Raw genomic sequence first — 26,168 nt, forward strand, 5'->3', positions numbered from 1 at the left:
CATATTGACATATGTCCATCTCACAGCAAATTTGCTCATGCTAGATTTATTGGTAGTCATTTGATAGAGGATCAGTAAGTATTAAACCAGAATAAAATTTCCTCTTTTAATGGTTTTAAAAAAACAGTTCAGTTAGCATATTATGTTAACTCATTTTATCAAATTTTAGAAACGTAAAAAGTGTAGAACTAAATATATTTTATTTATAGAATTTCCAAAAAATTAAAAAAAAAAAATCAATGTACAATATTTTAACTTTTAATCTTTTTTTTTTTATTTTTAATTCTGAATAGGCTGAAGCTGTAGAGTTTATTTGTAATGCTTACTCTTTATCCAATGCTGGAAGAGTATGAAGCTCTGACAGCATGAGTAATAGAGACAAGGAGAGTATGTAATCAAAGTCTATATCTGAAGATGAAACATTTTGAGCAAGTGTCTCTTATGACTTTGTAACTATTTGTCGCAACTAGTTTCGAAAGTGAAGAACGTGATTTAGCAGGGATGCTTGGAAGAATAAAAAGAAATCGATTGAAAAGAAAGAGCTTCTAAACTAAAAACATCAATAAAAAGACAGCTCGATTAAAACGAATTTTTTCTTAATGTAAACTCAGTATAAGGTCAAATTTAGTATAAACTTGTTTTTTTAAACCAAAAAATAGTGTTTTAGATTTCGAAAAAATTCGTTAGTTAAAATATTCTTGACGATTGAAGAGAAGAAGAGTGTTTGTGACAAATTGGGAACCCTAGACTTATGCCGCAGCCAATTGAAAGCTAAACAAGTATTAATATTTTTAAACGATTAGAGCAATAACAGCTAGCCATATAAAAGCATGGCACCAAAGCCAATTTATTTTGATAATAACATTGGTAGAAATGATAAACTGATAAAGTTATTGTTTGTCAAAAAATTATTTTTCATTTTTTATATATTTAAAAAATAAAAATAATAAAAATGATTTTTGAAAAAAAATTATAACAAAATATTATTGGGAGAAAATACTTTTGTTATTTATAAAAAATCAAGAGCACGAATGGTATGAATGCACAAGGATGTAATTAATAGCTTTATAAGACATTTAACCTTGTAAGACAATTACCCGAAATAAAAACCGACAAATATAATTTTTGTAAAATGTAATATATGTTATTTACAAAAAAAAAGACTTGTCTTTGAAAGAAAATACCAACAATATTGAAGACACAATTATAAAAAAAACAACTATGACAAAGACTGTCAATAAAAATGCTGGCAAGTACCAGAATTTGCGACAAAACTCCGTCTTTTTCCATACAAAACGTAAAAGTTGAGCTAAATGTCGCCTAATTCGACTTTTTCACCGAGTTTTCTTTGAACCGTTGTTCATTTTTTGTTGAATCCTATTAGGCTGAGCAAAAAGATGCCCAAGGGCTTCAGGGTATTTTTAATGAGCGTAAAATTCTGTGAAATACAGAAAATAGTTAATACTGGAGTTTGAATCATCAAGTTAGAGTTGATAGTTTGAGTAGGCAAGAACCATAATAACATTGGTATCAACGGCAAAAAGTCTGACATCGCATAGAGATAATACTCTACCTGTGCTAGATTTAATAATTACTTTCTTGTTTATGTTGGTAGGATTATTTAGTAATCATTTTTGTAAACTTTCATCAAGATACTAAAGAAACTTTGGTATTCTAGTTTCAGAAAATGGTACTTAAAGACTTATTTTTCTTGAAAAAGAGACTTTAAAAAAGTTTTATTGATCTTTATGAACAAACACAGTTTGTTTCATAATTTTTAGATATACCAGATTAAAGCTAATGTTGTTGCAAGATACTTTATTAAAAGCCCTTGTAGAGTAACTTAAAATCTACAATATAGTTAGACAATATTGTAATAACAGTTTTCTAAAAGATTTTTGAAAATATTTTCGAATACAGCTTCTGACAACTTTTGGGAACTATATCCAAGTTTTAACTTGATACAGTTCTCAAATGACCTTTTGATACAGTTGACTTATCTTAATATTATGCACTCTTTTTATTCTTAATTATTATTTACTTTCTTTAACAAGCAGTTAACTGTAAAATTAAAACTTATTTTACAAATACACAAATCTCTATCAAGTGACATTAAGTAGCTTTTTATCTTTTAAAAAATAGTTAATAGAATTTTTTTTTACAAGTAATAATTATCTGCTTTTTAACCTCAAATCTTTGATAGCTTAGATTAATTATTGAATATGTAATCTATTAGATCAATTTACCTTTTACAGAAAAACCTTATATATATAATAAGATGTTGTAAGGTGGTGTAAAGTTAATCTTGGATTTTTTATAGGCTGGTGACTTTTTAAGAGAATTGCCCTCATACAACAAAGAAAATTTCACTAAATTCTCTCCCGATAGTCATGTAAAAGCAACAGTAGGTTATTATTTTTTAAAACATATGGAAGTTTGAAATTTATTTAAATTTAGATTTTCTTGGTTTGTTTTTAGTGTTTGTTGATCTATTACCTCAGTTGTTTTTTTAACTATTCATTAACATAATGATGGCACACAACAACTCACATTTAAAAAATGTTCCCATATACAAGTTTAAGAAGTTTAAAATTACAAAATGAACACAAAAATGTTAAAAATATTTGTTTCAATTCAGTGGAATAAATTCATCAGTATCACTCTTATTTTTTCTTTGTCCACATTTTTATTTTGTTTGGAGTTTTAGGGCTCAAAATTTGTATTAAATAATATAATATCATAATTAGTAAGATAATATAGTAACATAATAATATTGGTAAAGCATTCTTTACCATTATGCTCCATCAACAAGTGAAAGTGTAATTTATATATATTGTTTGTGTGTAATTTATATACAAATTTTGAGCCCTAAAATTCTGAACAATATATATATATATATATATATATATATATATATATATATATATATATATATATATATATATATATATATATATATATATATATATATATATATATATATATATATATATATAAATGTTTTGCATTTTATTATTTTTATGTTTTAATTTTTAATGTAGAATTGTAAAGCAACTGTTTACATTCAGACCAAAGATGTAGAAGACTGCCTACCTCAAGGTAAAATACATTAATCATAAAGCAGCAGTTTGTATATTTTATAAAATTGAACAGGCTAATACTCAAAAACATTTCCATTGTGTATAATTATTTAAATATGACAAATTAACATTTTTAGCATTAAGAATAAGATTGCTGTTAATTATTTAATACTTCAATATGTACATACATTTAATATGTTTATGTTTTCTTGTGAACATTTAAAAAAAAATTTTTTTTATAGTTATCACTACTGATAAAACTAACATTCTCTTACGCTATCTTCGTCAGCAGTTAGATGTAAAGGTATGGATTTTAAATATGATATTGATTTTGAACAAATATATCATATAATAAGGTTGCAAATCAATAATTTTTTTAAATAACAAATTTTTAATTTGTAGTTCATTTAATTATATAAAGATTGTTTGCTTAATGCTTCATAGTATATGGTGTAATGTTAAAAATAAAGCACCAAATAAATTCCTGTAGTAAATAAATTTAGGCAATAAATTGACTACACAAAGATATTTATTAAATAGCTGATGATTGTTAAACAAATATTATCATGGTAACTATACAAATTTAATTTGATTGTTATTGCTTTGGTTTTACAGTTTAGAGTAAATTATTGATTTTGTGTTTTTATTTTGAATCATTATTTTGTGATGTATATGTAAAGTGAATGACTTAAGCAATTTAGTGAGTTTAAAGTAAAAGAATGTACTATAGGAATCCAGAAGCTAGAATGGTGTGAAAAATAAGGCTTGCAGAAATGCATTCACTAAAATGCATTATTGGAATACCCAGAAAGCAACTTTGTAGAGATACCAGAACTATTTGTAGAACTTATCCCCACAAGGATATAATGAAGAAAAATGGCAATGATGCTTTAATAGTTTTAGACACTCTTGATTTTGTTGGTGGATTGATGATAAATATAGAAGGGTCTATGATGAACGAAAATGGTTCAACTAAACAGTTGTTAAAAACTCAAAGACTAGAAAGCATTATTTTTTGTAATATTACAAGACGTTTAATCATCACAATTTACCTTAGTGACCATCTTTTGTCCCATCAAACATGTTTGAGAAGTTATGCATAAAAGTTTGGATTATTCCATTTTCTCTTGATTAGTTTATAATCCCTCAGAAATGAGGATTACTTAGATTATCACTCCACAGGAAGACTTGAATACCTCACTCAAAGTATAGCTTGCAGGATAGAGAAGTGCATAAGGGCTCTGACTTAATACATTTGAGGGCTTTAGACTTTTCTAATCATGAAATTTTAATAATTTCATGCACTATATGTAGCCAATTTATTACCTAAAAGTTAATAAATTTTGTTTTCATTTTTTTGGTTTTTCATTTTAAATGTCTTTTTTTTTTTTTTTAGAAGAAAAGAACAAACACTAGTTTGCATGAAGAACCAAGTTCTAAGATGCCAAGATTGGATTATGATGAGAATGATTAAAACAGCGTGGTTTTCATTGTTCTTTCTCGATATTTGATGTTTTATAGTCAATTAAATTCTAATATCTTTTAAACGGAGAACACTTTCAAATTGCATGAAATATGATGCTTCATAATAAAATTTTAAATTTCTAATACTTGTGCAGATTTTTTCACCAATCTTTAATAGAAATAATAGGTTTATATTTATTTGTGAGTATTTTTAGATAGTGTCAAAATTAATGCAATACAAACTGGAAGAGCTGTATGTTTTGTATCTATAAATATAATATACTGAAAGAAAATACTTATCTCTTCACTGTAAATTAAGTTGTTGTTAAATTGATATGTAATAGGTATATAGCAAGGAATTTATTAATTTTTAAATTTTAATTATTATCTTTAAAGTTATTTTGAAACCTCCATTGTATTCCTTTTTCATCCATAATCATAATATACTTAAAGGAAATACTCTTCTCCTTATTATATATTTAGTCGTTTTTTTTTAGCTGATTTGTAATAGATATTTAGCATAGAATTTGTGGTTAATTTACCATTTCAATGGCTAAATTACTATTATACTTTAACTTTTTTATTTCCCTACGCTATTTAAAAATCCTGGCCGTTTTGCTATTACAGTTTTTAAGTTATAAGTGTGTAAATCATAAGTATGTAAAGAAAGTTTTCAGCAAATAACAGGGTTTATGATCTAGAGGATTGTTTATAGCAAACTAAAAGATTATTCTGCAACAATCAACAGGGTTGGTGATTTACAATATTTTTTATAGTAACCTGGAAGATTATTTAGTAAATGAGAATAGAGTTTGATATTTCAGGAGATTTTTTATAGTGATATAGAAGATTATTTATGACATGATTATCAAAAATTGTTTTATTTTATGTATTTTCACATCATACATGTAAATGCCATATCATATATGTCTCAGCATATGCAAATGTTTTAGAACAACAAATTTATTTCAATATATTGGAGCTTGGTAATGCATCAGGCTTTTATTTTGTAAAGAAAAATTTTGCAACTTCTGTCAACAATGTAGAAGAAGACATATCATTCCCATTTATTATGTTATAGTAATTGATTTTTACAAAACCTCTACATGAACACACCATTGATATTTGGAATGTGGAGTCACCCTAATGCATAACTTTAATACAACTATCACACAAAGACTAAGAAAAAGTTTATTTTGTAGTTTTATTGAAAAGTACAAATAACAATTTTTAAGTATAGCAATTAGAAAGATTTGCACAATAGTTTTTAAATGTTTTCTGAATCAATATGTTCACAGTCAAATATTTCTTTTCCTGTTAAGAATTTAGTTTCATGAATTTTGAACAGGAAAAAAAAAAAGACAATGTATTTTTACAAAAATAACAACTTAGGTATTACAAAACAAATTAAAGTACCATATTAATGGGCAACAATCTGTGTTAGGGTGGTCCTTTGTTTAAACTTTTAAATAGTTGTCTCTTGCAATGTTTCAATTCATAAGTTTTTATTGCAACAATTAGAAATATTGATCTGTCTTTTATATTTGTTTAAAAACTTATAACTGAATTTAGTCAAATTTAATATATCAGATGTTTTTTTATTTGCAAGAGACTGAAGAGTCATTGCAGTGCCTTTTATCAGTATGTGCTATAGACTTAACAGATGGATTCCTGGAGCTAGATCTGGGGGTGAACAGGAACCTCAATGTTGCAGCTGAATTAATTAAGGGTTCAAAAGAAATACAAAAAAAAGAATAGTTTCATAATTTAAGGTACCCAAGAGAAATATTGCCTTTTGTCCTAATATGTTTAAGTTGAATCTGATTACCATATAGGTCAAAGAATGATAGGTAGCAATCCAAGAAACGGTATTGACATTTGGCATTTTTTGACATAATTGACATAATTGACATTTAATTGGCTTCTATTATGAAATTTTAATTTTGAGTAGATCAAAGTAAGCATACAAAGTTGCACACAATCTTCAGTCAAATTATCTACTGTTTAGCAATAGTTAAAGCTTAACTAATGTTTTAACATTAATTGGAAGTTATTACAAACATAGGTTTTTTTGTTTTTAGGAATGAAAATTGTTTAGTAATCAAGGGAGTATTTTACCTCAAACAAATGAAGTTTTTACCTTTATTACAAATGAGGTTATGTTGGTGTAATATTTTGAGGTAACCTGGCAAGGAATCAATTTTTTAAGTATATGTTTGCCATCAAAAAGAAAAAAAAACTGCATGCTTAAGAAGAGTATTAAAATTTTACTTTTGTGAAAGGTGTTCAAAATTGACAAAATAAAACTAAAAATAATTAGTAATCATGTGAAAATTCATATCACTAATGTTTCTATCTGGTGTTTTTTTGACCATGTTCCTTACATGTAAATCTTTTCATTTTTGTCATTACATTATTTGGTTGATAATATTAGAATTAGTTTTAATGCACATTCATTAAAGTTCGATGTAAAAAAAAAAATTAGCTAATATCAATAGTGCACAGTAATATAGTTTAAAGTTTATATATCATGATGGATGAGAGTGTAGAAAATTTACTTCCTCATGCTGAAATATTCAGATCCAAACTCATTGATGAGTTTCAGCTTCTGGACTCACTTAACAAACAACCAAAGGATGCACCAAAATACTACTGTAATGAGTTAACAGGTATATATTTTATATATTTTTTATTGTATATCTATATATATGAAGAAAATGATGCTAACAACTTAAATTTATTTATAGAAAATCCCAATTTTATGGATGATGTGTTAAAGAATTCTCCACATGCTGTGATTAAATTTAAAGCTCGTTCATTAAAGATGAATTCAACTCATGTAGATAAGCGGCTTAATCGGGTAAAAAATAGAAATTCAATTCCATTTGGTCCTTGGGCACGAATGGTCTTGCATAGTATCTTCTCTTACACAAAGTACCCTGTGTTCTGATTATTTTATCATAAAATGTGGTACAGACTATTTACTTTGTTTTAAAAGTTAAATTATTTCAAAAATCTTACTGTTTTAAAAACTCCTTGATGTTTTATGTGAAAATATCCATGTTCGAAGATTTTTTTCAATAATAATATTGCTTGATTCTATAGTTCTTGGTATTGAGACAGGTTTGTAGTTAGTTTACTGATTTTGCTTCTAAAATGATTCTTAGTCATTTTTTTAACTTTAAAAAGTAATATTGCTTTTTAAAAAATATCTAAATTATAAACCACAGAATAACCACAAAAACCATGAATCACTTTTAGAATTGGCACACTCAATAGATGAATCATTGAAAAACTTCAAGTTGTTTCTAAAGATATTTAATTATGTGAGTTTATTAGTAATCATCTTAGAGATATTATTGAAGTTGATTGATGGATTTGGTGCGTACTGGTATGATGGTTGGAATGATTTTGATTTTATCATAACTGTTTTGGTGAGTTCGTATAGTCTCTCTATTGCAACTAGTAAGCTGAATTAGGATTATAGTTATTGTTATAAATGAAGTTTTGTTCATTTTCAATTGTTTGATTTATTCTAAATGGAAAATTTTGGCAGCCGTTTTATAAGTTCTACAAGTTCTTACTTTAGCATCAACTAAATTTACAGATTAAGAGTTCCACAGTTTTATTAACATTTTAAAATTTTTTTCAGACTTTAATTCCTGAAATGATTCATCCATCTGACTATCATGTTACTAAAAATAATTTCTTTGTTGAAAACTTTTATGTGTTCAGAATTCTTAGATCTCTAAAGTTGGTTAGTATTTATTTCCTTTGTCTAAGTAATCTTTAAATTAAGAATAGAAATTTGCCAATTTAAAAAAATTCCAGAACTTCATATATTTTTGCAAATTTAACTTTCAAAGGTTTCAAGATTTTCTCAACTGCGTAGCATCACCATAACCATTTTGAAAGCATGTAAGGTAATTATTTAGGATTTAAACCATCAAAGTAAAAAAGAATTGATGAACTAATTGTAGAAATTTGATTTTCTTTGCTGATAGTAGAGATATAAATTTTTAATTTAAAAATAGAATCCTTTTGCAATCTCTGTTTAAAAAACTTGGTTAAAGGAGATAATTAAATTGCTAAACATAAAATGTCAAGAGTTAAAGTGTTAAAGTTATAACTTTTTGTTGAGAGACAGGATAGAGACATCTAGGAATTTATTTAGAAGCAGAAAATGCATTAAATAAAGTGTTTCTAGCAAATCTTTCAATTTTTTGTTTTTGCGGTTAGTATTTTATGCAATGTTAGAACCTTCTTTTTAGTCAATGGTTTTTATTCTCATATTACTGGCATGTATTATGCATATATATGCAGTTGCTGGGACAGTTTTGTTTGATTCATTATCAAAATCTAATCGCACTGATCTTGTTTACAAAGATAGCTTCAGGTAGCTTTTTAGAAATTGCATATAATTTTCCAGTTTTGCAAAGGTATTATTAGTGTTCAAGATATTTCATATCAAAAAGTTTAACATAAAAATAATATTTTTTAAAAAATATTTGCTTATCTAATATAAAATTAAAGTTATTTCAGTTGAGACTTTTTTTATGAGTCTAGTTCCATAAAGAATTCTTTTTATGACTCTAGTTCCATAGGGAATTCTTTTCGAACACTATTTCAATTGTTTACTTTTGACCATTGGTTTGATATCTTAAATGATTTGAGCAAAGTTGAGAACAGTTTCTTGTCCAAGTTTTACATTATATCATGGATATGCATCGGAGCATTTATGTTTAGGAATATAATTGTTGGAATAATGGGTGAGTTGTACTTTACTTGTTATATTGCTGCTAAAATTATACAGCCAGTAAATTTTCTTTCATTGAATAGAATTTAATTATTGTTGTTTTTTATAGAGAGTTATTTTTGTTACAAAAATACTTTATTTTCTAACTGTACTTTTACTGTTATTGTAACTTTAAAATATATTATTTATTGTTGTAACAAATAAATACTGCATTATGTTTTGTTAAAAATCATAAATTTTATTTGTTTATTTTTTGTTCAAATATTTTGTGTTGAACTTCCAAAACATCCGCACTGAAAATGAAAAAAGACTGTTAAAGAAAAAAGAAAAGGAAGAGCAAGAACAAAAAGCTTTATTGCTTGAAATTGAAATGGCATCACAATACCAAAGAAAATCTGAAAGAAGGTAGCAAAGTTTTAAAAAAGAAATCTTATTTGTTTGTTTTGTTTTTTCAAACTTCTTTTTTTATTGTTTTTGTTTTTATTTCTATTTTTGTTGTTATTATTATGACCATAGTGGTTGAATTAAATGCAGTGCTGTATTCAAAAAAATATTGTGAAGAGTTTCTTTTTTTTGTTGATTATCACATTTCTATTAACTGTTCTGATAAAGATTTATTTTATGATTTCAATTTATTGTTTTGAGGGCTTTTATAGCTTCAAAAGAATAATAACCTCAAATACTGAATGAAAGTGATAGATTAAATCTTAAATGTATTATTTACAAAAAAATTGTGAATGTGTTATGTGTATCTTTTAACAATATTTACCCAGTGATTTTGGCAGCAAAAACCTTACAGAGATCATAAATCAAGTTCCTCAGATTTCCAGTCTTACATTTTTTTTTTGAGTAAAATTTTAAGTAAAAGACAAATAACAATATGATGCACAGTCTTACTTTTTTTTTTTGAGTAAAATTTTAAGTAAAAGACGAATAACAATATGATGCACAGTCTATGTATCAGTACAAATTATCAACAAGAGTATGAAAGAGTTAAAGAATTTTTCCTTGATTTGGGTTGCATTTAAGTTTAAATTTTTATCCAGATAATAAAGTTTATCTAATTTTTTTTTACATTGAATTTTCCCTTTCCCAACTTATTTTAGTCATAATTACTGTTAATTTTATTATGCTATTAAATTCAAAAGAAATATTTCAACTCATTGACTTATAGTTTTTATAAAATAATAAACTTTTTTTTTTTTTTTTGAGCTTTTCATAAATTTATAGTAGATATTTTATTTAGGAACACAAGTATAGCTAACAGTGTGCTTAAGCTTGGTAGTGACATCCCTAATCAACCGTTCATTAGAGAAAGTCAAGAATCAATTGTGTCTGAAAATGTTAATGATCCTTCGATATCTGAAACTCTACCAACGATTGATAACCAAAAGTAATTAAAATCAATTATTTGTAAGACTGTATACGACTGATATCCGATCGCTTCATGTCAACTGTTTTATGTCTTCATTTTGCATTAATGTTTAAGAAAATGTTGTTCAAAAGGATTGCAGCTGTGTATTTTTACTTCTTAGATTTGAGTATTTTCAAAACTAAACTCATAATTCAGTTTTTTAAACAGGTCTTTGTTAAGAAAATTTAACCAACACAACTATTGCCTTAAAGAGTGTAAGTAGTTTTATGCTGTGGAAAAAAGCTTCAGGGAGTTTAAAAGTAAAAAAAAAGCTGCAGGGAGTTTAAAAGTAAAAAATTTTCCTCATCTTCCCCTCATCTACTATTTTCGAACACCGTAAAATGAGTGATATGTAGATAAAATGAATGAACTGCATTTAATGCGAAAACTAAGTAGGTTAATGAAATTTATGTAACTATTTTACTTGGTCATCAAAACTATATCAAAAGATGGTACTTCAATGGTTGGCGCATTAAAATCTTAATTCAGGTTGAAATTTACTTAAGCAAACGTTTAAATGATTTTTTAGTGTTTTAAAAAAACTGTTCGTAATACATGACGATTTTTTTCTCTTAAAGTCAAATAAATCAAGGATCAAAGAAAGAATACCCAGAGTCAACATGTATGTTATTTTTCTTTTTTAAAACTTGCTACAGTCTCTTCAAGTTATAATCTTTAGAAATACATATGTAATCGATTCTTGGATTCCACTAGGTTTCGTAAATTCATTTTGAATTATTGATTCTGAAGCACATTTCGTATATTTATAATTACCTTGTGCAAAGAAATTTTGTTTAATTTAATGTCTAAAAATTTAAACAATAAGTACGATGATTGTTATTGAGAAAAAATTTTCAATAACAATCATCGTACTTATTGTTTTAAATTTTTAAATTTTATTGTAAAAAAACCTTTCTCGCTTTTCTTCGTTTCGTGAATTCGTTTCGTGGATTTGCTGAAGTAGAAAAGCATAGCAAACTTTCCTTATTTTGAAGCTTACGAAGTTGATAAATTTTTTCTTTCTTTTTTTTTTTTTTTTTTTTAATTAAAGTGATAACGATTAAAAGAAACTCGCAGAATTTTAGTGATGAAAAATCCTCTCAACGTTATTTTCTCAAAAAAAGTATTTTGTGTTTTCTGAATTCTCTAAAAGAAATTTCTCTGTTAAGTTACTTTTTTTTTAACTCATTTTTTAAGCTTGGAACAATGCTGTGCGTCAAAATTTTCAGAATTTATCAAATAGTACCAATGAAACTCTTTGGCCTCGACCACTCCTTTTTAGGTGAGACAAGTTGTGAAAATAATTTCAAAGAAAGAATTTTTAGTTGATGCAGTTCTAGAGTTTTCTTGCATGTTAAAGAATGTTTTTTTTTTTTTTAGAAAATTACATTCTTTAATATTTTTGTTTTTATAATTAACACTTTCGCCAAATCTTTGACACGTTTATGTGTCCAAAACCAAATCGAAATTATGTTTAGCTATTCGACTTTTTTACGTGAAAAGATGTCGAATCAGCGAAGTTTTATTTTTGATTTGTAAGATATTAATTACTAAATGTTAAAGTCTCATCATTAATATAACCCTGTTCAATTTTTTCGTTTTGTTTATTTCCTTGATTGCTATGTGTTTTTTTGTCACGAAGATACTTTCAATTAATGGAAACTTTACAAGATAATTTGGCCGAACGACAGCAACTTCAACGACTTGCAGGTCGGCGTTTTATTTATGGAAAAATGAAAACTTTATCTTTATTTTTCAGTTTAAACCTGATCATTTTTGTTGCTTTTATTCCTGTTTAGTACTGGCGATCAGTAATATATTGGAAAGTTCATCAGAAAAGAAATTGTGATTAAGAAACGTTTTCCAATCATAGTTTGTAATATTCCTAGTTATATATATATACGTTAAAATATTGGTTATTGATAATTCTCTCTCATGATCATGGTTTTTTTGTTTTTCTACAATTCTCATGCGCCGTTTTAAATGCCTTATTAGAAATTTAGTAGTTAAAACAACGGGAGTTTTATTTTTAAAAAAACGATTGACTAAGCCATCATCAGGGTTTAACAACCACTGCAGTTGTTAGGCGCCCACTGACCCCTCGCAATTAGGCTGTAAACATTCTTACACAAATTTGCCAAGAAGAATTTGTAGAAATATAGAAATTAGTAGAAATATTCTTCTTCTTCTTCTTCTTCTTCTTCTTATTATTATTATTATTATTATTATTATTATTATTATTATTATTATTATTATTATTATTATTATTATTATTATTATTATTATTATTATTATTATTATTATTATTATTATTATTATTATTATTGTTATTATTATCATCATCATCCTTATTAGTATTACTACTACTACTACTACTACTACTACTACTACTACTACTACTACTACTAACAACTACTACTGCTGCTGCTGCTACTACTACTACTTATATTTCTACTAATTCTCCTTGACAAATTTGAAAAAAAAGTTGTAAGGTGATTTTTATGAAAAACCTGAAAAAGATTTAAACCAAGATATAAAAAAATTATATTCCCATCACTTAAAAAAACACAGCAGTTCCTTAGTAAAAGCAAAAAGTATTGTTTGAAAAAATAAGAAGAAGAAGAAGAAGAAGGAGGAGAAGAAGAAAAAATAAACCTGGATGAATTTAAAATTGTTTACAATGCTAAATTAATACTAATGTAAATATATCTCAAAATTGCTGAAAAGAAGCGAGATCTTTTTACCGTGTATTATTTCTGGTAAGAATAAAATATGATTTAAATTTTCCGCTTAAGAAATAGCAGTATCAAATAATTATAAATTTTAAAAAATTAAGATTTCCGCGAAAAGCATTGATGAGATCCGTGTTTTTCATATTTTTTTATGAGAAAAAAATGCGTACCAAACAAAAAGCTACTCAAAGTCAAGCTATTCGCCAAGTGAGGAAAAAAGAGCAGACAAGAAGATTGATCGAAATCATAACCGTTCAAGAAAGGGCAGTGTATAATTCAGAAAATTTAAAAATTTAAATATATTACATATTAAAATTGCAATAGAATTTTAAAAACTATAGCTTGAAGAAGTTGATCAACATCTTTTTTCAAAAACATTGCATTAAGACTAAAAAAAGTGTTTAAAAGTTATAATAAAAAAAGTTTTAACCCCCCAAATTAATCAATGCACAACAATTTTTCTCTATTCTGCATAAAACTTTCTGTGCCTATCGCACAAAGTAAATTTACAACAATGATTTTTAGTAGCTTTAATGTTGGAAATTGAAAAAGAGTTGGTTACATGTTGCTATGAGGAAGAAATTACAAATATAAAGTGCATAATATTTAAGTTTTTTACAATTTATAATATTTTTTCTTTGAGATATTAAATGTTATTTTTAGGGTTGAGTTAGAAAAACGCTATCATTTTGAATTTGTCGTTTTTCCATGATCCAAAAGTATCTTTTTTTCTCCTCAGTGATTTAAAATGCTTTTTGAGCTGTAATATTTTGGAAGTATAAGGAAAGTTAGTAGCTACTTTTGAATCGTAAACCTTTTTTTTTTTTTTTTTTTTCTTTTTTTTCCTTTTTTTTTTTTTTTTTTTTTTGTTATATTTCAATCGAAATTTTAAATTTCCTGATCACTGTTGCATTTTTTGTCACGTCAAATCCTAAGCAATGTCATCATCTTATTTGCTTTCTCTCCCGATATTAACATAAAGCTACTTTCGCTTTCGAACATGAGGCATACCTGCATGCTGATGCCTAATAATCTAGAAAAATGAAAACCCTTCATTTTGGACGTTTTGGAAATGCTGTCGTCATTATGGAGTGGTTCAGTTTTGTCCACAGAAGAAGAAGACTAATAATAAACACTAAACATAGATGCACGTTGTGTTGACATTTGTTTGAAATTACTGTAGCAATATTATTTCTTCATAAATTCTTTTATGAAATGATAATACATGTAAAGTAGTCATAATATTTTAGCTATTCCCAGGGTTGCCGTTGGATATCTTAAGGTGAGTTTCCACTCATCCGTTTTTGCTACGGGAAAGGGAAAGGGATGGGAAAATTAATCATTTGAACATGCACAGTGAGTGATTACTTTTCAAAATTAAATTACAAACTACGCACGCTCACTTGATTAATTTTCCCTTCACTTTCCCTTTCCCGTAGCAAAAACGGATGAGTGGAAACTCACCTTTACACTTTTTTAGTTGTACCTATTCTGTGTTCTGTGTTCTACAAATTTGCAATTAAAAGGTTTTCACAGCTTTCTTTTAATTTTATTTTTATAGAAATATTAAAAAAATATGTGAAAAGGTATGTAATTGTGAAAGGTTTCAGAAAATATAAATGTTATTCGTGTCTGTGTACGTTCAACCAATGGTTTTATGCTATGCTTTGGTGCCAGAGTGTTGCAAATATCCAGAAACGAGTTTTTATAGCAGCATTTCTTTGTTGCGCCTTCTTAGTCGTCGTACAATACAAATTTAATTATTTCTCGTTATCTCAATGCACAAGCAAGGGCAGGTATGCAGTTACTTTTAAGTCTATTTTAACTGTTTTTGAAATTTCTTTAATTTGCATTTTTCATTCATCTCGTGATTTATTTTAATTCCAATAAACTGAAATATCGGTGTCATACTTTTAGTGTCATTTATGTAGATTAAATACTATACTCGTACGTTGATACCATTTAGATACATTAAAAATGTGTTTGTCGATGTGAAAACTTTACGTGACGATAGAAACGAATTTGGAGAAACCATAAATCTACAAGAGAAAAAGTGTCGGCCGAAAGAGTTCGTTTTGTTTCTCAAAACTCATAAAACAGGATCTTCTACAATAACAAACATTTTAAATCGGTACGCAGTTCAACACAACAAAACTGTGTTACTTCCAAAAGGTTCGGAATACTATTCGTTCGACTGGCCGAATAAGTTCCGCTTGAGTTCGGCAATTAGTACCTATAAAAGACCAAATTTTTTAGCTAACCATGCGCGTTACAGTAGAAAATCTATGAACATTTTGTTTCCGCGAGCTGATACAATCTACATAAGTGTTTTACGTCATCCTGTTTCACAATGGGAGAGTACTTTTCAATACATGAGTTTTCCTTACATCCTCGACATCAGCTATCAAGAGGACGCCATGGATTTTTTTTTAAACAATCTTCCTTCCACAGAAAACATATTGGAGATTTCTAGGAAGTACCCATCGCTTTATTTAATTCGTAACCCTCTCTTTTTTGATCTTGGCTTAGACCACTCCCATTACGATAATTCTACATATATAAGACGTGCTCTGAAAACTCTAGATAAAGATTTTGAGCTGTTTTTAATAATGGAACACTTTGACGAATCTTTAACATTACTGCGACGACGATTATGTTGGGAAATAGACGATGTCGTATATTTTAAAATGAACGAAAGGCTCAATCAAAATAAGCGGAATGTTGTTACCCGAGAACAGGTCGAGAAAATCAAAGCCTGGAACAATGCAGATGTCGTCCTTTATAATTACTTTGTAGAAAGATTTTGGCGCCAAGTTAAAGATGAAGGATCAGGATTCTATGATGAAGTTTTAGAACTTAAAAAAAGACGTAAAGAATATTCTAAACTTTGCATAGAAAAAGAAGCGGTAGAAGAAGCATATTCATCAGTATTTGTCAAGGGATATAAAATCAAATCTAATTTGACAGGTAAGATTCAGAAGTTTTGCCAAAACATGCTGACAAATGAAATACATTTTATGGATTATTTTCGTAACCAACATGCTAAATGGATAAATTCTCTCGAGGGAGAAACGATAAGAAACTTCGACGAGTCAAACGAAGAAGCAGACATCTTTGTGAAAATACCAGAAATAAACGAAACGGATTTTATTTATGGCACACAATCACGACCGAAACACAACAACGTGTTCAAGAAAAAGAAAGAGGCGTACAAAAACTCTACATTGAAACAAAATGCAACATTTAAGCAGAATAAACTAGAAGAAAAAAGCAAGCTTCGTTATGTCCAAGAGGTTTCTGACATAAATGAAGTAAACAGTGGAGTTTCTCAGAACAACGAGTTGATAGAAGAACTGGCAAACGGAGATACTGCAGAGCAATCTTCGTCAATAGGCAAAAAAATGATGGATTTAAAGTTTGATGGAAAAACGATTGAAAAAAGCTACTCTGCAAATCAAACTTACCCAGGGCTTTAAATCAAACTTACCCAGGGCTTTAAATTGAACTAACCTTATGCTTCAAATTGTTAAACCTAACTCAAAAATATTTTGTTTTTTTTTAGCTCACATTATGTGTTCCACTTTTCATTATCTTTTTATATATTGAAAGTTTTTTTGAACGCTATATATAAAAAACAATTTTTAAATATTTATAAATAATTGACAAGCTTATTTATAATAAAAAATATCTTTCTTTTTCTTTATTATTTAAATCAAAAGAACTTTATTTCGATACAAATTATTTTGGTAAGGACACTTTTAGAGGGCGCTTCTACAATTCAGTTGCTCAAATGATGATGACAGTATATCTGATATACTAAAGTATTTTCTTATGTGATAATGGATTAATACTTCGACACTTTTAATTCCGTCAAAGATTATTTAGAAGCAGTTTATCGTTAAATACGAACTGTGTATTGTAAATTTTATTTATAAGTTAAAGTGATTTTTCCTCTTGTTATTCACCGAATTGTAAATTTTATTTATATAAGAATAATAAACATTTTGTTTATATGGAAACAGAACGTGTAAAATTTACGTTTAATACAAAACTATTTTTTTAATTCATTTGAATTTTTGTCAATTAAACAGAACAATTTTGAGTTTGAAAAAAATCTTTAAAAAGTAAACAACTGAATCCTTTTTTAACATAGTATATATATTTCATTGGAAGTGACATTTGTAATATTGTACAGGAAATGACAGTCAGGACGTTTTGGATATGACAATAAGGTTTTATTATTGAATTAGGTGTGAAGACAATTTGAAAGAGAATTTAAATTTAAAAAAATGTCATCATGAAATTCATTTCAAAATGATAAATGCTATTTATTCAAGTATATATATATATATATATATATGTATATATATATATATAAAATTGATTTAAAGAATAAGAATTAGAGTGGAATGGATTCGTATTTTGGTAACATCATCTGAGTTACACCATAATACGAAAATAAAATAAAATTCAAAGAATAAACTAGACATAATGGTGTGCCGCGTTCAAGGGTGTGCTAATGCTCTCACTCTGACTGAAATACATGGAGATAAGCAAGCAATTTTAAAAAAAAAGTACAAGAAAACTATTTTTAATGGATGTATTGACCATTTGTGATCAACACTTTTTAACTGAGATGCATCGTAAGATTTTTAACTGAGATATATGGTAAGATTTTTTAGCATTTCCTCATCGATGAAATATTTTAGTTGATCACAAAAAAGGCTATCAATAACTTGCGGCTGAGCTCAATAGTTGCAGTCAGATTAGTTCATGAAAAATGAAAAATGTATGGCTGAAATTAAAGCCCTGTGTGATATAAATGAATATTTGGACACAAAATGTACATATGGCTTTTTATCATCTGCATACAACTTCACATGTCTGTGCTTCTTTACTTTTTGTTAAATCTATTTGAGGACGTTAATCTAACACAGCAATATCTGGAAGCATAGTACTCACCTTTTGAAAAAGTAGTGACAAAGATAGTGGTGTTAAGAGCTTTCTTTGCAGGAACAAAATTGTTTTGCACGGCATATAATTGAAAAAGCAATTTTAGCTACTCAATTATTCTTAATAATCTATTTGGTTAATATAATATCGAAGATCTCACCACTGAAATAAATAAAATGCAGCATCTAATTCATTTTTCACATTCATTTTACTAGATAGTGGAAAAGATGAACTATTCCAGTATTTCCTTGAAAAGATACTATAAATCAATTAATTTAAAATAATCGTTTTTTTACATCATGCATTCTCATTTTATTTCTATTTACAAAAAGAATCTCATTTTAGCCCAGTTTACCCCATTACACATCATGTGTTATGTTACCTAACACATGATGTGTAATGGGGTAAACTGGGCTCTAATCTTTTATCTATTACTATTAAACTCAAATTAAACTTCTTGAGGTATTGATTCTTGAGGTAGTAGTTCAGGGGTCCTTAGGTATTTATTAGTTAGGTCATATGGATTAAATGGTACAATTACTATTGTTTGAAAGCTTGAATAACATTTTCCATATTTTCCATGTAACATTTGGTGACAGTGATTTGATAGCAGTTCAGAAATTTTTTGTGTTTTGTGTTTACTTAACCAAAGAAAGTTTTTTAATAACTTTAACTTGAAACCTATGCTTTTTGTGTAAGCATGATGGCCATCGCAAATTCTTAAAACTTCGTAATCAAGGAACGCTGTACAAAATGTTTTTTATGCTTCACAAAATGTTTTTTTATATATTCAAAAAGTAAGACGGTGTTAGTCCATCGATTTTCTGAAAACCCTTGTTTCAACTGGAGCTAAATCTATGAGATATATTTTTAATGATTATGCTTAAAAATCATTATGGTTGGATTATTTTTTCAAATTTACCTACAGAAATATTATAAAATGAGATATAAATTATTCAATCCACAAATAAATCAGAAACAAATCACATCAGACCATTATGTAAATGCTATACTTTCTAATTACTGTCAAATGAGTTAAAAACGAAAACTATGAGAAATACTTACCTGACGGGGAAGTAAGCCTGATCAATATGAGGATCGTCCTCCTATTAACGGTCATCAAGATGAAAGACCAATATATGGGACAACGTTCTACAGGGTCTTCTCTGGACTGAGTAGGCGTGGCGTCCACAAGACAACTAGCTGGACGACAATAGACTCAATACATGAGAACTTTCAAAAGTCACTGAATCAAAAAATCAATGTAGATTTTCTAAGATGAAAAGGTATAGTTATATGTGTAATTTCTTCTGATCATACGTTTATTTTCCGTTGAATCTTCCAATCAGATTGATCTTCAGTCACATCTGAAACTTAAATACTGTTTTTCTTTTGCACATCTTTTGTGAAAAATGTTAAAAGCCACTTAAAAACACAAAGAAGGCTTAACTACAGACTATAGACAAACAACTCAATTACAGCAGTACAGTCCTATATAAGATTAGATAGTGCAGTCCTACATAAGATAAATAAATTGTCTCACTTTGCCAATCCAAAAGGCGAAGAAATGTATATTAAAAGGCAAGACTTTTCCTTAGGATTACAGCTAAATAATTCAAATTTTATGATAGGTATGCTACTTAATTTAAATTGTTTCTTTATCTTAACGCATATAAACAATCAGTCGTTGCGTTGTATAAAATTGCTAACTCAGATTAGGCTCCAGGCGCCATTTGATCTTGCTACGACCCTGGTAGACGCGAGCAATTTTTTGACGATAATTTTGTTTATGGTGATATTTAAATCTATATATGATGGCATAAATTTCTTTCTCTATTACTTTTGCGGAAATCTCAGTAAATAGTCGGAAAGATAATAGTGAATTTAGAGATTTTTTCCTTCTACCATTTGATCACTACTCAAACTTATTAAAATTTATGAGGAACTCTTTTCTTATGGTGGTCTCCTAACTTACAGATAAGAGTGTATAACTTTTTCACCATATTTTAGCAGACTAAACAAACCATAAATAAATAAAAGTTATCAACGTCATTCAAACACCTTACTTGCAAGGAGCCAGTTGATCGTCTTAAAAGAGATTTAAGTATTTGTTTAAAAAAAGCCAGTAAAAAACTTAAATCTGACGGTTCATTCAGATGATCTTTTTCGAAAACTGTTTAGCGAATTAAACATGCAAAAGCTTTAAAGACACAGGTTGCTAAAAATACTCATTAAATGCAATAATCAATAAATTTAACACAAAATTACGGAGAAAAAACTTTCTAAGTTAATACTGTAAAAAATTATTTTGTTGTTTATTTGTGTTATCTGTAGATATTATCCATTTTAGAATATCATTAAACGTCTATATAATTTTAAATGCCTATATAATTTTTATTACTATATATCATTTTATCTATTGTAGAATAACTATAAAGTTTTTGCAATGAATTTAAAAATCTATATCATATAAATCTTAAAATGCTAAAATGTCTTTCATGGTTTCCTGAAACTACAACCAAATCTTTAAATGCAATCTATCAAAATTCAATAAGACATTAGCCTGGGTTGTTTTTAAGTTTTTTAACTTGCAGATTGGCCGCAGGTGGTTCAACGAAGCAATCTCGTTTTGATGAGTCTCATTAATACCTCTTTTTGTAGCTTAATATGTAATTTTTAGCCCCCACAACTCATATTACAATATCGTTAACATGTAACCAAATTCTACAATAAACTTGTTCTTATTAATCCGATATTAATCTTTCTTATCGCAAACCTGTATAAGTTTCTTTTTTAAAAAAGAAAAAAACCGAACAAAAAAACCAAGTTAAAACCAGATCTAAAAGATTTTGTAAATTAAAATTCATTATAACATACCATTTTGCATAAAATGTAACATAAAATAGGGATTTAAGAAACGATAAAATATGTAACAATATATAGAAATAGAAATGAAAGCTTAAGGTAATAGCATAAAAAATCATAAAATGTTCTAATAATATTGTTTCAAAGGGAGCCATATATGAGAACCATTTTTTGAAAATTAACTGTACTCCAATAATAGCAAAGAAATAATAATATTGAGTGGTTGAAGACTAGATGCAATAAAAAACAACAAAAATATCTTGTAAAATTTTATATATACATAGCTATTTTGTATAAAATACAGTTCTTTTAAGTAAATAATTTAAAAATAGTAATGGCAAATGAATAACAAAAAAAAATTCACCTTATTGACTATTAACTTAAAATTATTTTGCATTTGAGATCTTCAAATACATAACACCTCACATTTCAAAATACTATCTTAATACTAACTAATAAACAATGTTAACACACATGCATATATATAGTAAAAAAGGCTTATAATATATACATATATATGTATATGTATATATATATATGTATATATATATATATATATATATATATATATATATATATATATATATATATATATATATATATATATATATATATATATATATATCACAGACGTTTGTTTTACTATGTATACAAAGTATACAGTTATTAACTGTTTACATGCAAACCTCAAGTAAAAAAATGTTCCAAATTTTTGCTTTAAACAAAAATAATTTTATTGATAAAACATAACCCAATAAAAGCTATATTTAAACAACGTTATTTAATCCAATGGCAGTTGCTTCCAAAGCATTCGAAATGACATTTGTTTTAAATGTTACTTCAATCGCTTTGGGAGCAACTGCCTCTTTTTCAAATTTGTTTAAAAAAGAACATAACTAAGACTTTTTAAAATTTGTTTGAATATATAACAAAGATTAAATTTGTTTAAATAATTGACTGAGAGTTAAAAAATGATATTATACCGAATTCATCTGATGTATAGATTAGTTTTTCATTTAAAATGCATCTTTTTTCTTTGTATTCACATTCTACACGAACAGTGATTACACAAGGACCCTGTAGCAGAAAGAAAAAATATTAAAGTAATAAATTAAATCAAAAAAACTTAATTCAACTGATACAAATTTAAAACCAGGTTATTAAATGTTAATCAAACTTAATTTCTATAAAATTAGTGAACCAAGGGTGAGAACAATGCAAAAATATGTTAAACGAAAATGATAGCAAGAAAACAAAACAAAAAAAAAACATTAACAACAAACATTGAATCTCTGTACGCTAAGTAGCTGAGTCAGCCGGACTTTGTCTTCTTGATAAGATGATGTTGATGAAGAAGCAACACTATCAAACACAAAACTTTTTGAAAGGTATTCCTAAAATTAAAAAAATCAATAATCTTACATCATAAATATTCCAAATAAACAATGAACCTGGGGCAAGAAATGAAAAAATATTACATAACCAACCATATTCTCTGTCTTAAAGTTTACACTTCCGAGATCCTAAAAATATATATACCATATTAAAATTAAAATAAGTTCATGTTACAATTGTCAATATGATAATGCAAGAGATGAATCCAAAATGTAATAAATGCAATTGATGCAATCTTGTAAAAAATATCAATAAAAGACAATGCTAAAAAGTATTTAAAAAAATATATCTTACATCAGAGATTTCTTGCAAAAAAGCTTCACAGTTTTTAGTCTGTCCAGGATTTTGAACTCGAACAATACAAAAGCACGTGTTTGAACAGCAATATTCAAATCTGACCTCAACACGTATATCCATTTCAAACTCAATAACTTGATTTGCTGGCAACCCTGATAATAAAATAATTTTTTGGTAATAATTTGATGTTAAAAAGCACAATAAACAAACCACTTGTGGAGCCTAATAACCACAAAACCTACACACACAGACAAACATAATATTAGCTTGTAAAAACCACAATGTTTGCTTACTATGATAAGAAAACCATTCCACTGTTGGATCTCTTTCCCCATCAACAAAACCAGTTCCCATTGTAATGTTGTCACATAAACTAAATACCTTTGTTGTAGTAGTGTTGTAGGATGGGGACATTTGATATGTCTTATAGTTAAGCTCAGTCTCTTTACGTACAGCTAATTACATGTAATAAAATTCAATACCATTTATACAACTTTAAAATCAAAAAATTAAAAAAAAGTAATGAAATAAAAAAGAATATATTTATAAATATTTAATAAAAATCTTTGAACCTGCACCAACTTTAAACAGAAGTTCCTCAACTTGGATATTTTCACAAAGATAGTGCGATAAATGCTTCATATAGATTCCATTTTTATCTTGTCGTCTTTCAAAGGATTGCGATTGGGGGCAACTAAACATTGGTTTTTTAGTAAATCATTTTTTTTTTAAAAAAAAAAGTTTTTTAGTAAAAAGAATTTTTCAGCTGATTAAAAAACATATAAAAGAAAAAAAAAAGCCTTTAATCAAGCTTTATAAATCTGAAATGCATAAAATATGTTATTATATGGCAAACTTTTAAAGGAATGTTTGCACCATAAAAACATAAATGAGTAATTTAAAGATGTTATCTGTTTATGCTCAGTTTATACTATTTATTGAAATTTTTTTAATGAATGTTACTTCACATTTTAAAAATCAAATACTTCCATAGCTTACGTTGAATATCCAATCACACATTGAGCACCTGGTATAAATGGGGTGAAACTTTGAAAGCCATCTTTAATAGGTGATCTGCAAAATAAAGAAAAGTTTTTTACATTAAAAATAAATAAAAAAGGGAAAACAAACTGTCACGTTAAACTTTCTTCTCAATCCTAGTAGCAATCATTTACAGGGTTGAAAGAGTAATACTTAGTAACACAGCTCTTTTGAATGAAATTTAGGTTTGGTGAAATGACATTTCTCATAATAGTGTTAAAAATCATAAAACTAATCTTGAAGAAAAATTTGCATTTATAAATTTATAAGTTTTTAAATAAGGAACGATATATTTACCTTAATATTAAAATTACAGAACCTTCAAAAAAAAAAAAAAAAAAAAGAAATAAAAATACTAGTATAAATCAAATCCAGTATATTTATTTCCCAAAAATGAGTAAAATAAATGAAAAAACATTTTGTGTTACAAACACCACAACTCATCTAAGTTTTTAATCAGGCTTCAATTATAAAGATGCATACTTTCACTTCAATACTTTAACTAAAAGTGTAATTTTCTAAATTGGTATTAAATGGTATTTAAATACAAATGTGTGGATTGTTATTGAACTTTACATTTGTGCTCGAATTTAATTATTTGTTAGATACAATGAAATCATTTAAACAAGCAAAATTTAAGGAAAGAGTGCTTATACTGTGTTAAAAAAACCAATATCTTAATACCAATATCCTAATACTATAAGAATATTCTGGGTTACTACTCAGCTGAGTTTTTAAAATAACATTAACAATTGAAACTTTCCTGAGGTAGTTTGAAGTTCTTGTTAAAGCAGTTTTGACAATTGTTAAAAAGTTCCTTATTAAGAGTGTTTCTGGGTGTGAATGCAAAACACATACCATATGTTCTACTCGAGGTAGTCCTAAAAAACTCCAAAAACTGTGTAAAAGTATCACTCAGTCTCCAGCTTAAGTTTTCGGATGTCAATGTTGTTTATTAATTATCAGCGAAGGAGGAACCCACAATTGTTCCTAAGTTGTACTTAAACATGTAATTATCCTTTTGTCTGATACAAACAAGACTTTTAACATGTAAATAATATATACTTCTGTGATAATATATTACTGTTCTTAGGGCCTGGGTTACTTTTTATTTAATTGATTTTTAAACTTTTACTCATTCTATAAACATCTTTAAATTTTGAACCAAATAACTTTTTAAAAAAAAACCTTCGGGAAAACTCATTACTCAATGAATGTTGAATTTTTTTTTTTTTTTAATTTACTTTTGAAAAGTGAAAAGAAATTATTATCAAAAAAAAAATCTAATAATGTAAATAATATAGCTATATCTTACGGTACTCTGCATACATCAAGCAGCAAAACATCCAATTTTGTTTTTTTGCAATTTTGAATTCTGGAAAGAACATTCTCTGCAGATAGTGCTAAATTAGATGTCCATGATGCAGATGCATCTACAGGAACCATGTAAGTTTTCCCATTTTCCTCAAAACCATGCCCAGAAAAATAAAAAAGTGAATATGTTCCTCGAGCACAATCCAAAAGAGTACAAAAACCATCCAGCGCTTGTTCCATCTCTTTTTTTGTAAGATCTATTAAACAAGTTACTTTAAATCCAATAGTCTTTAAGGTTGCTGTAAGAAGCTTTGCATCATCTATTGGATGGACAAGTTGCTCATTTGAGCTTCTTGGATTCATATAGTTTTGATTGGCAATTACAAGCGCTAGTTTTGCTGTGGCTAAAAAATATAATTATACTACATTTAAATGAAAAATTTAGATGTAAAATATTAATATTGTTATAGTTAAATATTTTTCACTGAAAAAGTTTTTTATAACTTAATAATTTGATTGAGCAAATCTATCATAGTAAGTTTAGAATTCGGCATGCAACTTGGCAAATTACTTTTAAAAGCTTTTTAGCTCCAGCATCATTTCATCATTTTATGAAAATTTGTAAAAATCAAAACTACATACCAAACTGTTCATTTCTAAAAGGTGAAGAACTTACTAAAAAAAAAAAAAAAAAAAAAAAAATACTAAACATAAAACAGAATTTCATAAATAAGTTTTCTAAATAAACACTGATAAGAAATAATTCAAATAACTACCATTTAATCATTATTGACAACTACTATTTTATTATTAGTTACTGAGCAAAAACCACTTTAGATACTTTCATATTTTTACAT

The 26,168-nt window shown here is 27.0% G+C and overlaps 4 protein-coding genes across 9 annotated transcripts in view; 3 read left to right on the top strand and 1 right to left on the bottom strand.

Moving 5' to 3' along the window:
* The first annotated feature begins 1,405 nt into the window (after nucleotides 1-1,405).
* LOC145187854 (DET1- and DDB1-associated protein 1-like) lies at nucleotides 1,406-7,025 on the top strand. Its single transcript, XM_090068254.1, has 5 exons — nucleotides 1,406-1,690; nucleotides 2,321-2,404; nucleotides 3,042-3,099; nucleotides 3,323-3,384; nucleotides 4,477-7,025. Exons 1-5 carry the CDS (start codon nucleotides 1,688-1,690, stop codon nucleotides 4,552-4,554), a joined length of 285 nt encoding a protein of 94 aa, XP_089924380.1. The 5' UTR covers nucleotides 1,406-1,687; the 3' UTR covers nucleotides 4,555-7,025.
* A 15-nt stretch (nucleotides 7,026-7,040) lies between these two features.
* LOC145187548 (cation channel sperm-associated protein 2-like) lies at nucleotides 7,041-12,626 on the top strand. Of its 5 annotated transcripts, XM_090068232.1 has the most exons (14): nucleotides 7,041-7,213; nucleotides 7,292-7,458; nucleotides 7,598-7,667; nucleotides 7,806-7,978; nucleotides 8,197-8,301; nucleotides 8,411-8,467; nucleotides 8,816-8,940; nucleotides 9,141-9,312; nucleotides 9,569-9,705; nucleotides 10,547-10,693; nucleotides 11,293-11,336; nucleotides 11,912-11,996; nucleotides 12,357-12,424; nucleotides 12,514-12,626. In XM_090068232.1, the coding sequence occupies exons 1-14, from the start codon at nucleotides 7,075-7,077 to the stop codon at nucleotides 12,561-12,563; spliced, it is 1,539 nt and encodes a 512-aa protein (XP_089924358.1). In that variant the 5' UTR covers nucleotides 7,041-7,074; the 3' UTR covers nucleotides 12,564-12,626. The 5 variants fall into 5 exon arrangements, 3 of the variants coding, with proteins under 3 accessions (XP_089924358.1, XP_089924351.1, XP_089924367.1); XM_090068225.1 differs by lacking the exon at nucleotides 7,598-7,667 and having other exon boundaries at nucleotides 7,292-7,459; nucleotides 7,734-7,978; XR_016445447.1 differs by lacking the exons at nucleotides 7,598-7,667; nucleotides 11,293-11,336 and having other exon boundaries at nucleotides 7,292-7,459; nucleotides 7,734-7,978.
* A 2,357-nt stretch (nucleotides 12,627-14,983) lies between these two features.
* On the top strand, nucleotides 14,984-16,990 carry LOC145187958 (galactose-3-O-sulfotransferase 2-like). Its single transcript, XM_080064496.2, has 2 exons — nucleotides 14,984-15,242; nucleotides 15,413-16,990. Exons 1-2 carry the CDS (start codon nucleotides 15,109-15,111, stop codon nucleotides 16,920-16,922), a joined length of 1,644 nt encoding a protein of 547 aa, XP_079920622.2. The 5' UTR covers nucleotides 14,984-15,108; the 3' UTR covers nucleotides 16,923-16,990.
* A 4,976-nt stretch (nucleotides 16,991-21,966) lies between these two features.
* LOC149893253 (mucosa-associated lymphoid tissue lymphoma translocation protein 1-like) overlaps nucleotides 21,967-26,168 on the bottom strand; it is a 109,186-nt gene continuing 104,984 nt past the window's right edge. For both annotated transcript variants that reach the window (XM_090081028.1, XM_090081022.1), the window contains 9 exons: nucleotides 25,954-25,986; nucleotides 25,313-25,715; nucleotides 23,956-24,030; nucleotides 23,529-23,650; nucleotides 23,250-23,411; nucleotides 22,954-23,108; nucleotides 22,752-22,787; nucleotides 22,548-22,658; nucleotides 21,967-22,341 (listed from right to left, as the gene is read on the bottom strand). In XM_090081028.1, the coding sequence (XP_089937154.1) occupies nucleotides 22,210-22,341; nucleotides 22,548-22,658; nucleotides 22,752-22,787; nucleotides 22,954-23,108; nucleotides 23,250-23,411; nucleotides 23,529-23,650; nucleotides 23,956-24,030; nucleotides 25,313-25,715; nucleotides 25,954-25,986 (1,229 nt within the window). In that variant the 3' untranslated portion in view covers nucleotides 21,967-22,209. The remainder of the gene's footprint in view (nucleotides 22,342-22,547; nucleotides 22,659-22,751; nucleotides 22,788-22,953; nucleotides 23,109-23,249; nucleotides 23,412-23,528; nucleotides 23,651-23,955; nucleotides 24,031-25,312; nucleotides 25,716-25,953; nucleotides 25,987-26,168) is intronic.

Source organism: Hydra viridissima, unplaced genomic scaffold, assembly GCF_058129835.1.
Source record: "Hydra viridissima isolate aposymbiotic clone 2 unplaced genomic scaffold, HvirCarnegie_v1 scaffold_1, whole genome shotgun sequence".
In the NCBI taxonomy this organism is placed as follows: domain Eukaryota; kingdom Metazoa; phylum Cnidaria; class Hydrozoa; order Anthoathecata; family Hydridae; genus Hydra; species Hydra viridissima.

Excerpts from the sequence above, each read along its gene's own strand:
- LOC145187854 (XM_090068254.1), top strand. Across the intron at positions 3,100-3,322 it reads AGAAGACTGCCTACCTCAAG|TTATCACTACTGATAAAACT; the intron begins GTAAAATACATT and ends TTTTTTTTATAG. Across the intron at positions 3,385-4,476 it reads GTCAGCAGTTAGATGTAAAG|AAGAAAAGAACAAACACTAG; the intron begins GTATGGATTTTA and ends TTTTTTTTTTAG.
- LOC145187548 (XM_090068225.1), top strand. The coding sequence starts at position 7,075 with ATGATGGATGAGAGTGTAGAAAATTTACTTCCTCATGCTGAAATATTC. Across the intron at positions 9,313-9,568 it reads ATATAATTGTTGGAATAATG|GTGTTGAACTTCCAAAACAT; the intron begins GGTGAGTTGTAC and ends TTCAAATATTTT. Across the intron at positions 11,337-11,911 it reads AGAATACCCAGAGTCAACAT|CTTGGAACAATGCTGTGCGT; the intron begins GTATGTTATTTT and ends TCATTTTTTAAG.
- LOC145187958 (XM_080064496.2), top strand. The coding sequence starts at position 15,109 with ATGCTTTGGTGCCAGAGTGTTGCAAATATCCAGAAACGAGTTTTTATA. Across the intron at positions 15,243-15,412 it reads CAATGCACAAGCAAGGGCAG|ATACATTAAAAATGTGTTTG; the intron begins GTATGCAGTTAC and ends GATACCATTTAG.